Below are 13,447 nucleotides of genomic sequence, written 5' to 3'. Positions count from 1 at the left end.
CAGGTACACTTGACGTCAGGATGGCTGTCGTCGTTTTGACGTGTAAACACTCATTTCCATTCCGGCTCCGGAGGGTCTGTGAGCCTCGGGCAGCCGCGCCGGCAGGCAGGGAGGCAGGCAGGGCTCCGCTCCGCGCTATCGCGTAGCAACGCGGCGCCGCATCCCGCCCGCATCCCGCCCGCATCCCGCCCGCATCCCGCCCGCATCCCGCCCGCATCCCTCCCGCGTCCCGCGGCCATGGCCGGGCGGCGCTGGGCCGGCCCGTGCGCGGCCCTGGCCGTGCTCCTGGCAGCCTGGTCCCTGCCCCGAGGAGGCAGCGCCGGGCGGCTCTTCCTCAACGAGTGGGCAGCGGAGATCCCGGCCGGCCCCGACGCTGCCAGAGCCATCGCGGACGAGCTGGACTACGACCTGGTGGGGCAGGTACGGCCGGGCAGGGGACAGCCGCCGCCGCGCATCCCGCAGGATGCTCCGCGACGGGGCTGCTCTCCCATCCCGCGAGGCTCCTTCCTTCCTTCCCCTCTCCCTCAAACTTGTGCCCGCCTGCCTCCTGCGGGGCTCCGGGGAGTTTAAAGCTCCCGGGACCCCACCGCAGCCTCCCCGGGTCGGGACAACTCTCTCGGAGGGGACGGGGCAGGGCGACTCTGCTCTTCCTCAGGGGACCGGGCGGGGACCTCCGGCTCTCCTTGAGGGGAGCGGGCAGGGCGCTCCCGTTCTCCTTGGCGGGACTGGGCAGGGTCGGGCGGCAGGTCCGGCTCTCCCTGGAGGGGTCCAGGCAGGGCAGCGTGCTCTCCCTGGGCAGAACGGACTGAGTCAGGCCGGGCACCCTGCTCCTCCTGAGGAGCCCGGCCGGGTGCCACAGGGGACCGGCGGACCGGGCAGGAGGAGGAGGAGGAGGGTGTGGGGGGTGTCGGCTGCGACCCCGCGCCGCCTCCGCCCCGCCGGCTCCATTGCCATCGCGGGGCTTCTCTCCAGCCATCCCTTGGGCGCTTTTTTGGGATGCCGTGACGTCAGCGTTGTCAGGGATGAGTAACCGCCGTGAGGGAGCAGCTTCGTCTCACTTCCCGGTGAGGGTCCTGTGCCGGCCACGGCGTCCCCCAGCGCTGGGACCCTGCTGCCCCCGGCCCGGCCCCGTGGTCGGGGTCGCGATCAGCCCCTCTCCATGCTGCTGGTGATGTCCAGGGTCAGCTCCCTCTGGCCGCCTGCCCAGCCCTGCTTTAGGGCACGGTTGTGTTCAATGCGCTCCCAAACCCGTAGGTGTGATCCCACCTCTGTGGGTTTGGTCCTCCTGCCCTTGTAGCCGGTACATTTGCCCCCGCCGCTGTCAAAGAGCTGGTCCTTAGGGAAGTGGGGTGTTCAAAGTCAGTGGGGTGCACTGACTGGCGGCTGGCTGGCTACTGAGCAGGTGAAAATGCTGCTACAGTGGGTGCCTGTACAACCCAGCCCTGCAGTGAGGTGTCTGAACTCATGCAAAAAGGTTTTCACACCTGTCCAGCTGAAACTCGGGAAAAGCAGATAAAACTGGTGTGCGACCTGCCCATCAAAATGTGGCCTTGCCAAGGTGTGTCCATGAGTGTAGTGGTCACTAGTACAGGTGCTGTGTAACTTGAGTCCTGTAGTAGTAATGACTGCACTTGTGTAGCCCAAATGAAATTACTCCCTCAGCTTCTTCTAGCAGCACACAGGCTGAGAGAAGCACTTGTTACTGAAAGAATGCTTCCTTATTTGGATTAAAATATCTACAGGCTAGTTTCTTGCTCTTTTGTCTTTAAGGCAGCGTGAATTCTTTCAGGGTTCGGTTGTTGGTATTTGCTCACAGTGGGGAAATACTTCCTGATAATTAAAGCATGCCTGTGTCTTACAGATTGGATCACTGAAAAACCACTACTTATTTAGGCATAAGAGTCACCCAAGACGGTCCCGAAGAAGTGCTATTCATATCACTAAGAGACTTTCTGATGATGAGAGGGTAAGTGTTAAATTTATTCTTTTTTATTTTTTTAATCTTTTTTATTCTGTCTCTTTACCACTAGCTTCATAAAGAGGTCACAGGCAGGCCTTCCTCATTTTGCAAGTCTAATATATTCAGCCATCCATACTCGTGCTGAATAATACTTAACTATTCTGTCATTCACAGGCAGAGTCTGACCCTCCCTTACCACATATTTTGCAAGAGCTTTCCAGATTAAGATTTAAGATGTGCAGCACCAGAATTTCAGATGTTGATGTGCCACTGAAGAAAATGTGAACAGGGAACCAAGGGGCTGGATTCAAAGTAAAAATCCATAGATGCACTAAGTTTAATTAGGCCATGTCTGTGCAATTACCATGTGAATTAGGTTTGATTTAAAGTCACTGAATATTAAATAAAAATAAAAAAAAGAAGCAGGGATAAAGGGCTGATGTTCTGCTGGATTGGCTCCACAACAAGCCAAAATCCCTTCTCAAAGGATCCATCACATATTCTAGACTTGCAGCCTTTTGTTACAATGATATGCCACTGCAATCAGAGAACAGGCAAACTGGAGAGGGGTCTAAGGTACAGCCCACTGGTGAAGCAGACCCCTCATTTGTCTGGCTTTATTTCAGAGAGAAGCATTTCTGTTTGTAACCGTAATGAAAAGCTGAGTGCATGACAAATTTAAAGAGCAGACCAGAAATCTGTCAGCCTCTCTTACAAACTATTTTCTGGGAAATGTCACAACAACAACATTTGATTTTAAGATCAGCATTGTTGCAACAATCATTGTGACAACATGAGCTGTCCAAACCATGAAGTAACCTAGTTTTCAAAACAAGCAAATTATCATATAAGGACAAATCACTTCAGAATGAGTAATCTTCTATCTGGAGGTTTTAGATGCAAATGTCAACTAGGAGGAAATATTCTGTGTGGCAAGACAGGGTGTTTGTTTTGCCTGTTTTGTTTCAAAACTGTACAATTTCATCTATTGCCTTGCAAACAGGAACTGGTTTAACAGTTAAAGTTGAAATAATTCTAACTTGGGGATGTTCAAACCTGCAGATTCACCCTAAACTAGTTCAAATTTATGCCTGCATATATGACCACATGTCCCACGTCATTGTAGTACAATGTTCAGGATCAGAATTTTGGGTTTAGTCTCTCTCTTTTACTGCATCAAATGAATCTGTTACACAGGGAACAATGAGAGCGTTCAATGCATCACGTTCTAAAATTGTATCCGAATGGGGTGATTGTATTATATTGCTACCAGACATTTAGATTCAAAGTGCTGCAGGTGATTTGCTAAATTTACTCCAATTTTCCTTTTATTTACCATCCAGTATACAAATTAATTCTGTGAATGAGATATAATTATGCATTATGTAAGTGTATAAACACAAACCAATCATGTAACTGTGTAGTTACACAGGGACCTTTGCTCTGAAGAGCTGCTCTTGCTCAGCAGCAGCCTACTTAAAAAGATTTAGATTCAACCTTTAAAAAGGGAGAGAAAAGGGAATCCTATTTTTGTTTGTATAACGCCTTCATGAATTTTACGGAATGTTAAGTGTGAAAGTTGTGGTAAAACTTGGCTCTAATCTGAATATTTATTTGCTTCCTATAGTGTTTGTTGTAAAACAGATAAAGGCTGTGAATACATTGAAGGGATATAATTATCTGGTTACCTAACTTCTAGTGTTTGCAGTAGTTTCCAAGTCTGCTTTCTTTCAAGTAGATTTGAAATGACAATTTTTTTGCTGCTTTATGTATCAGTGATTGGAGATTTGGCATGGGGCCTTCAGATTTTGCTGGAGGTGGATTGCTGGAACCTCACCCAGCTGCTGAGTGACAAACATTTTCCTTGTTTGCCTGACATATGGGCTTGGGAGTTTCAGCTCATTTCCCTTCAGTGCACTTGCTCGCCGTGAAAAGGAATAACAAGCATGGAAGTTGTCAACTGCTAATTACTGTTGGGTGGTGAAGAGGTCAAGCTTTGCTGTGGGCAGGGAAGAGAGATAGAGGTAATTGCTCCAACGTGTGCACAAGTATGTATGGCCTGAGATATCAATAGAGCAATTTAAAATACCTAAGCTTGTATGGGTAAAGTCATCTTCTATGACCAAGGTTTGTAGGGGGTTTAGGACTAAATATATAGCAAAGAGAATCGTAAACATGCCCAATGCAGATACCATTTTAAAGGATTTATGTTCTTGTAGTGAATTTTCATTAGGCTTTCATTAGGAAATTGCATTTTAATCAAATCATACTTTTTAATCATAACTTCTGAGTCATTATTATCTCATATATGGTGATAGATGTCAGGATCATAAAGCTGCTCAATCACAGCAGATAAAAGGAACAGAATCTATTCAGAGCTTGAAAATAAAAGATTAGATCCAAGGCACGCTCCATGCAAGGCTTGTCACAGGAACTTGACAATCTTACTGAACCTGAGTTTGCTTTGCCTGCTTGGAATGTGGGATGAAAAGGACCAACCATATCTGCATCGGAGTGACCATTCAAGGAACAACTAATAATGCTTTATTCCAAAAATAATGTTTTAATTCTCAAAAAGAGCACACAGCACAGAGAGAGGCATCATCATCAGGATTTCATCTGAACTGGCTTCAGTAATGCATTCAAGGGCTGTACACATTTAAAATACAACTTAGTGCCTTAGAGACTGCTGTGTCTGTGCACAAAGGCTGTGCAACTCATTTGATGCTTTATCAAAGCATGCTGAAGCATTTTGGCTTTCAGTTGCCTTAAGTGGAATTATGCTGGTGATGAAGTTAGTCTAATATTTGTAGCTTGCTAATTGACCACTCTTCAAAACATCACTAGCAAGGAGACTTGGAGGTCCAGCTGGTCTGTGAGTAACAGCATCATTATAATTGCTAGACTAAAGCCAGAGATAATCTTTCTTCTTTCCTTTTCACTCTCAATAGAGAGTGAATAAAAGATAAATAGGAGAAAGAAGCAGGCCGTGATTTTCCTTGTTTCAGTAAGAACGATTGTTTAGATGACCTTCTAGCCATACTACACTTTTTTTTTGATGTAAAAACCTGCCTCTTATCATTCACAGGTGTTCCTTGTTAACTTGTACTTAACGATTTTCTGCGAATTGATTCTACAGTATTGTGATTTCACCAAGTTCTTTTTCCTAAATCTAACTGTACTACAGTTTAAATAATCCTCCTCTCTGTACTGAATGTTGCTCATTTTGCTTTAGGCACCAAAATCTCTCTCTGTGATGAAAGCCCTTATACTCCAGGTTAAGAAAGTCCCAAATTAAAGAGGTTCACTTATCATATTTTTACAAATAATTGTAGGTGTCGTGGGCAGAGCAGCAGTATGAAAAAAAGCGAACCAAGCGTGCTGCCGTGAGAGACTCAGCAGAAAGCTTTTTCAACGACCCTATGTGGAATCAGCAGTGGTATCTGGTAAGAATTTGTTGCACTGTGGAACTGGAGAAGATGGTTGTGCCACCAGCTGCGCTATTTTACCCGTATCAGAGTGATTGCACGAAAGGGAATAAATGAAGTGTCCTTTTTGTTAGCATATGCTGTAAAAATGAGTGATCCTTGTGCATAACATTTTCAGGCCATCTTTTCTCTTCTGTGGAATATCGCTTCTACAGAGATTCTAGATGTCAATTCAGCTGCCATTTAGTATGGGGGAGGGGGATGATACCACAAGTTGTTAACTGTTGAAAACCACTTTAATGATAATTTAAAAATATTTGTGGTTTTCTGTGTAAGAAGTCCATTACTGTATCTGAAGCTGGCCATCTATTTCTTTATTAAAATTGGTAGTGCAGAATTCATACACCAGATGAAAACAAAAGCATCTGCATGCATGCAACAAGCACTTTCAGCCACACAGACTAGGATTTATATATTAGAGGGTCTCTAAAGCTTGTTTACATGCTCAAAATGTCAGGGAAAAAAATTTCCTGAGCTCCATAGTTTCTGTCTGCATGTGTCAGTTGAGAAATACAGTTGATCACTTAGGTTTTACATGCTTTTTTCCAAAAGCCTGTGTTTCCATTGTACATTCTAGTTGTACCTTCAGTCTGGGATTCATTGCTTTCACTCAGAACAGGGATGGGCTTAAATGTGGTTATAACAAATCAGAAAGAAAGGTCAAGCACAAATACTTTTCCTCAGTTCATCTTAGAGAAATCATACTAAACTGTAGGCTGCTTTCCTTCATTTGAGCTAGGGAAGATAAATTATAAACCACATAGCATAAAATATTTCCATGAAAATTCCTGCAGACTTCTTTTGAACAGAAAAAAATTTGTTATCTGTAAGAATTCAGCTTTTCTTTGATCCAGAATGTCTGTTTGCTTCCTTGCCCTTATCCAAAAAAGCAGGACATTTCCAAGATGTCTATATTAGACAAATACACAAGCACACACATGATTCATAAAAGCAGTCAGAGGAAAAAAAACCTGGCAATGTTCTGCTCTCCAGGAGATTTAGTTCCTTTTCCCACCTGTTTATGGTTTTCACTGTTTTTCCCTCTAGTTTTCGCACATGAAAAATAAAAACATGCTGCTTAGCCTTGCTCACAATGAACATTGAATTTTTCTGATAAAATGTATGAAAGTGTTAGACATTTTCTTCCAAAATACCAAGGTTTCTTGCCTTGTAGTGAATAACTGACTATTACCTTATTTTTATTATTTGATGGCAACAGTTTTAGCTCTATCCTGTGTAACTTCACACATCACCAGGAAAAATATTATTTGATGGATTCAAGAGAACAAAGCTTGAATTCTCAAATAATTTCCTGAATGGAAGCAGTCAGGTACAGATAGCAGAAAATGAAAGAAATTTCGCCCCCAAAACAAATTTGTTTTCCTAAGCCTTGTATTTTATGCAGTACTTCTTTGGAAACAAAGACATACAGAAAACATGCCATCAGCTAAAGTAACTGTGAACAGAGAAACAGAATTAGAGTGCTTATTTTTACATCTCTGCTTTTATGGGGTCTGTAAGCATGTCTTCTAAATTAGATGTATGTACTGCTCCTTTAGTGTTAGAGCGGGAAAATGATCCATTTAGGAGATAGTCTTCAAAAACTTGCTGCAGAAGAGAAGGCTATTCATGATTCATACTTCCAGCTGATTTACTACAGGAACAGCAATGAGGGTAGTAAAGAGAAAATTGTGATTCAACCCAGTTTTTCCCAACCAAACTACTACCTTAATTGTTTTACCCATTAATTATTTTGCTCTGGCTAACTTTAATGTCCAAGGAGAAAATACACTTGGAGGAAATCCAGCTCACTGCAATGCGGGCACTGTCTTGGCTCCTCATCAAATGGAAAGAACAAACATTAGCAGGTCTGATTATTAACCCAGTGTTCCAAGGTCCATGGGTGCATCTCCACCACTTCTTTCTGTTTCTGCTGCCTACTTACCAAAAATACAAGATGTTTTTTGTTTAGGAGTGGTCTTCAGGGATATTCAGGCAGCGGGGTAAATCTTTCACTCCTACAAGTATCTTATGAAATTAATTTTTGTTTTGTATTTGCAAAATTTGAGCAAAATACACAAGTTCTGGCTGAAACTGTTTACAGCATCTTTAGAATATGACTTTGGACCTGTATAAAATGTTGATATATTTGAATTCCTTCTGTCCCACAGCAAGATACAAGAATTACTCCATCCCTGCCCAAACTGGATCTCCATGTTATTCCTGTGTGGCAGAAAGGATTCACAGGCAAGGGAGTTGTCATCACAGTCCTAGACGATGGATTGGAGTGGAATCACACTGACATCTATGCTAACTATGTAAGCTTGAGCATCAGAATGCTATGGAATAGATGAACTCATTGTAAATTTGATAAACAGACACTCTTCCCCAGCTCATTGTTTGTTCTGTAAGTCAGCTCCTGCAGTACAAAGGCTGAAATACTTGCCTTAGGCGTGATTTGGAACCTGGTCTGTGTCACAGGAAGCTGAATGTCACTTAGCAATGGTAGTGGAGTGGATATTTTGTTATTTTGTTTTTCCTTCAGTTCCCAGACACGTTTCCATGTCGTGGTTTAATGCTAAATTATTAAAGCTCCATGAAAAAGTTATGGAATGGTTAATAGCCATCAAATTCTACCATCTTGATTGCTGCCAATATGAGGCACATCAAGTAAATAAATACAGATTCTAGAACCTATTTTCTTAGCAATTTAGAAATAGCTTTTCTAGTATATGAATTAATCCTGCTTCTCTTCTTTTGCCTGTAGGACCCAAAGGCAAGTTATGATTTCAATGACAATGATCATGATCCCTTTCCTAGATATGACCCAACAAATGAAAACAAGTGAGTAGTTTCACAGCTGTCTTAAGAGAGAAAAACATCACAGTGTTACTTTGTGTGTTAGAAGGTACAAGTGGAGAAATTTCTGTGTAGGTGTCCTGTGGCAATATTTTTCAAGAGGAAGAATTTGTGTAACAGAATCACTGAATTGTAGAGCTTGGAAGGGACTTCTGAAGGTCATCTGCTCAAGCAGGGAGCTCCAGAGTCTGCTGCCCAGGATGATCAGGATGGCTTTTGACCAGTTCCAAGGAGGGCGAGGCCACAAGCTCCCTGGGCAGCCTGTGGCAGTGCTTGGTTGCCCTCAATGTAAAGAATCACTATTGGATGTTCAGAAGGAACCTTCTGTGTTCCAGTTAGCAGGAGCATTCTCCCATAACATTGATATAAACACCAGGATAAAATTCCCAGATGAAGAACTTCATAATTGTAATCTCCCTATGATGTCCTGAATTTCTTCATGTCACATGTAAGGTGCTGAGGTGTTTCTGCAAGGTGAAGGGAATAACCTATTCTTGTATCTCTGTGTGTTTCTGGAATGATACCTCCCAAAGTATATTTTAACTTCAATTCTCTGCTTTGCACAGGCAATTAAAAAAAAAAAAAAAAGTCTCTTGATGGGTCTGTCAGACCTGGGCACATCCATCATAATCCAGTTATGGATTTTGTCTGTAAGAAAGAGAACAGGAGGGATCTCTCTAGAAGCTGGAACACAAAATAGTCAATTTCTTAAACAAATTAGAATGCCACTACTTAGTACAGATAGCAAGAAATGGATGCATTGGTTCCCTGTTTTCTATCAGACAATATAGTAACATTAAAACCACAAATCATTGTATGAGGGAAAAAAAAGAACGATCAGTCTGACAATAATATATCCATGAATAAGACACTCCTACTTTGTTACAGTGTTATTTTAGAGAAAAAAGCCATTATCCTTTTGTTATTATGTCATTAGCTCTTAAATCTACCTGTATTGTCTCTAATCTTTATTAATAAGTAAATAGAATTCAGCCCAGAAGCATTGAAGCATGTCATTGAATAATAATCTGTAGCATTACATAATACAATGCTCTTACCTTGAGACTTGTAGGAAGGTATTCTGTATTAAGGAAATAGAATCAACCATGGGAAAAAAAATGAATTGCATAGAAAATCATTTTTTACAAGAAAAAAAATAGCAATGGGGATACTTTAAAGTATTCTGAAATCCTAAACAAACAAACAAACAAATAAATGCAGTCATTTAGAAAAAAAGAATCTCAACGTGTGATTAAAAAATATTTGTATCATGTTTCTGTTTGAAGACAGCTTCTTAGCCCCATAATTTTATTTCATTATTTCACTCTACTAAAATATTGATACCTGCAGTAGATTAAAGAAAGCATTTATCATCTCATGAAAATATTTCTTTGAGCAATAAGTAGGTAAAATTACACTTAATGAAGCTTAGGAGAAGTAAGTATTTTTTTGTATAATGTACATACAACTCAAAAGCTCTTCAATAACTGCATTGCATTAATTGAAAGGAAGAATTTGAACAAATCAAGGTCCTTGATAGGTCTTTCTGTAAAATACAACAATGCTGTTATGATGTGTTGTTTATTCTTGCTGTATTTATTCAGGCATGGGACACGGTGTGCAGGAGAAATTGCCATGCAAGCCAACAACAGAAAATGCGGAGTTGGGGTAGCCTACAACTCCAGGGTTGGAGGTAAGGAAACAAAATAATTAGATGTTTAATATGAATGGAAACAAGACAGATGCTGAGTGTTGCCAGATACCATTAATCTGAAATATGAATGATTGGTCATTCTCAGAAAAGATTTATCTTGCAGTATTATAAGCTTCAAAGTCCTGTCTGGCAGCAGGGCTGAGGGACACCTGTACATGACAGGATTTCTTTAGTGAAGTCTGGAATTTGGTTATGAACAGATAGATAGGTAGAATTTCTAACAAAAATAGCAATAGTATATGTGGGGATGATGATGATAACAATAAAAATAAAACTAGTAATCATAATGTTAAGAATATTAAGAACAATTAATAATAACAACAACAATGATAGCAACAACTTATAACTTACCTAGAGTTAAGACAGTATATTTTAAGGAATGAAGAACTAATTATTATTATTTATACAGGGAAGGAGAGAGATTGAGTAGAGTGAAAGTAGGAGTACACAAAATTATACCCATCAATATTTGCAGCATATTATTTCCATTTACACAATCACATTCAAAAGGTCATGTCAGTCAAGTCTTGCAAACTGCTGTCCTTTTTGTTTCAACACCTTGCTTCCCTACTGTCACCACAAGTTAAATTTGAAAACAAGTGAAGTCTTTCTTGCCCATCAATATTTTGGTTTTTAATCAGTGACTCAATCTGTTAGTTGTTTATGAAATAATAATGATGCAAATATAATTTGCAAGTGGTTATTTAGCTCAGAGGAAGTTATTTTCACAGTCCTTCTTTTTCCATTTTTCCCCCTTTTTCCTTTTAAACTACGGGAGTGGCAATTGACACCCCTAACTGTTGTTCCCACCATTTCAGCATGGTGTTTTGTCAGCTCCCAGTTACTCCACTGAGCTGTCATGGATGTCAGCTTTGCAGTTTCCCATTGCCATAATGCATTATGCTGTCATGATCTGTTTAAATAAAATATCTCACTCATAATATGAAGACGTCAGATTTTCAAAGGAAAGCAAATGGATGAAGCTGCAAAGATGTCTGAACTCCCACTGTGCCCATATTTTAAGGCTCTTGCATCTACAGAGGAGGTTCTTCCACAGATATTTGCATATGATCTGTGCTCATTTGCAAATGCAAACTACAGATCTGTGCAGGGCAATTTATCTAGAAAAAGGAAATTACAGCAGGAAAAGCAGTCCAGCAATCCATATTACCCAGCAAGCAGCATACACTTGGGTGGGGAGGAGGAAGAATGGAAAAGTTGAAAGAGATTGTAAGCTGTTAGATGTGATCAGACTGATTAACACCCAGACAGGGGTGTAAGAAAAATAAATTCACAGAGCAGTGGAAGATAAGAGAAGTCTTCAAGATATTCAGATCAATTTGGAATGGATAAACACTGGAAGCTTTTTTGATGATCCAAGCTCTACAAGATTTATTTCTTCAGGGGCTGTTTTTCTCTCTTTTTTTTTTTAATCCATGAAATGACATATTGCACACTTCTACTCGACATTCTTTCACAATGACTTCCTTAAGTGGCTATTTACTTGTAGCAGTTGCCATATTAGACAAATCCAGTGGCCCACAGCCAGTGCCTTCTCTCTTGATAGTCAGCAATATCTGCTTCAGGGAAAAGAAACCCTGGCAATGTGGAATACCTTGTTTTCTAAACTTCAGCATCACAGGTTGGCTTAACTTTGCCTTGAGGGGTGAAACAAAACATTCCGTTGATTTTTGTTGTTGTTTGTTTTCTGTGAAAGTATTGAGTTTCACAGTCCTGAATGTTCTCTCCATTCACATCAATGCCTGGCCCTATTATGCAACATTGACCAGCCTCTCTCTCCAGTGCTTTGTGGCTGTGAATATCATGGGCTTCTCTGTGAACTGTGTGAAGGAAAAATACTCTTAATGCCAGTTTTCAAAGTGACACATTTAACATTCACTCTTGGCCTTTGTAGAGCTGAGAAATGTGTATTGATCACCTCTGCTATGAATCAGTGTGTATGTATTTTCGTGCATACCTCACCATACTGCTGTGTTATGATAATTCCATGGTGCTGCCATGGAAATTAAATTATTAAGAAGCTCCATTTTACAAAGGACTGGCTGAGAGTTCGTGTTGCTAAAAATAGCCCTTCTGCCAGGCAGATGTGTGTCTGAAATTACCTTGGGCTTTGCCTGCTTTTGATTTTGTGGGACTGATGATGGGAGCAAGAATAGAAAAGAGTTTATGAAAAAGGACATAATTGGAATCTGTTTACGGGAATATCACTGCAGTCATCAAATCCCTGAGATGACTTGAGCAATCAGGATTTCTGAGGATCAGGAAAGCAAGGCAGTGATTTTTCCCTTGAGCTGTTTTCGTCAATGTGGAGTCATTGTTCTTGGGGTTTCTTTTTTTTCTTTTTTTTTTTTTTTTTTTTTTTGTGGTTTTGTTTTGTTTTGTTTTGTTTTCCCCATACTACATTATTTATCTGCAGACTTGTGTTTGTCTTTTTCTGTGAGAAGCATGTGCACATTGCTCCTCACCTTCCCACTATCTCATTATCTGTTGCAAGCTCTCACCTGGGGCTTGCAGTCGCTTTCACACAGGCAGATCTTTGCTGGCATGAGAGAATCTGGAAATTCTGAGCCAACAGAAAAAAAGAGTAATCAAACCATTCTCAGTTTAAGACAATCCTGGGTAAGAGGTGTTTTTAGTACCTGAGGCACAGGATATACCTTGGTGCTTTTCCCAGCTTTGTGAGTGATAGTGGAGCAGCTGTGGCAGAGTGGATTAACTCCTTTGTCTGATTTTAGCACTAATGAATATGAAATAATAAAGCTCATCTTTATCTCGGAGGTATTAGGAGTATTAAGAGGTCAGCCATTCAGGAAAGGAATTATGCTTGCGGTCTTTTTTTCCCTGCTTGATAGCATAAAAAAAAGAACAAGACGCTGAGCTGCAAGGGTAAGGTTGAAGGTTTTTTGTTGTTGTGTATTTTTGGTTTTTTTTTTAATTTTTATTTTTTTAATAGAACGACTACATTTTGCCTGCTGTGCTTTGGCAAAATCCCCTGTTTTGTGGAAAATACTAGAAAATGAGTAGTCATAATTCACCAACTGCCAGCAATGGTGCAGCTGCTGTAATACTAACCTGCCAAATCCAAGGGAACCCAGCCATTTTTATTGCTTGTAAACACAGGCTGAATCCTGACTGAGGTGACTCTTACATTGCTGCTTTTGCTGCAAGAGCCATGCCACAGTGGGCATTTTGCCAGATTTCTGCTTTTTTTGCTGTCTTCCAGCATTGGACAGTGGTAGCAGCCCCACTGTAGAGCTGCAGCTTTGCACAGCAAAGGATCCAGTGCAGATGAACCACTGCCTGCACCTGAATTTTAAATACCACTGCGTTCAGGCTTGCTCTGAAGGAGATTATATCATGCAGCTCCTAATAAATTGTTAATGACTAGATATCTCTGGATTGCTC

At 41.2% G+C, this 13,447-nt stretch overlaps 1 protein-coding gene across 1 annotated transcript in view; it reads left to right on the top strand.

Annotated features, from left to right (window-relative positions):
* The first annotated feature begins 77 nt into the window (after nucleotides 1-77).
* Nucleotides 78-13,447, top strand: part of PCSK1 (proprotein convertase subtilisin/kexin type 1) — a 28,030-nt gene continuing 14,660 nt past the window's right edge. Inside the window, exons 1-6 of the mRNA XM_030257633.4 lie at nucleotides 78-420; nucleotides 1,862-1,966; nucleotides 5,296-5,406; nucleotides 7,620-7,766; nucleotides 8,216-8,292; nucleotides 9,912-10,000. Coding sequence (XP_030113493.3) covers nucleotides 238-420; nucleotides 1,862-1,966; nucleotides 5,296-5,406; nucleotides 7,620-7,766; nucleotides 8,216-8,292; nucleotides 9,912-10,000 — 712 coding nt within the window. The 5' untranslated portion in view covers nucleotides 78-237. The remainder of the gene's footprint in view (nucleotides 421-1,861; nucleotides 1,967-5,295; nucleotides 5,407-7,619; nucleotides 7,767-8,215; nucleotides 8,293-9,911; nucleotides 10,001-13,447) is intronic.

The sequence above is a fragment of the Taeniopygia guttata genome, chromosome Z (assembly GCF_048771995.1).
Source record: "Taeniopygia guttata chromosome Z, bTaeGut7.mat, whole genome shotgun sequence".
In the NCBI taxonomy this organism is placed as follows: domain Eukaryota; kingdom Metazoa; phylum Chordata; class Aves; order Passeriformes; family Estrildidae; genus Taeniopygia; species Taeniopygia guttata.
This window is presented reverse-complemented; position numbering and strand designations above follow the sequence as displayed.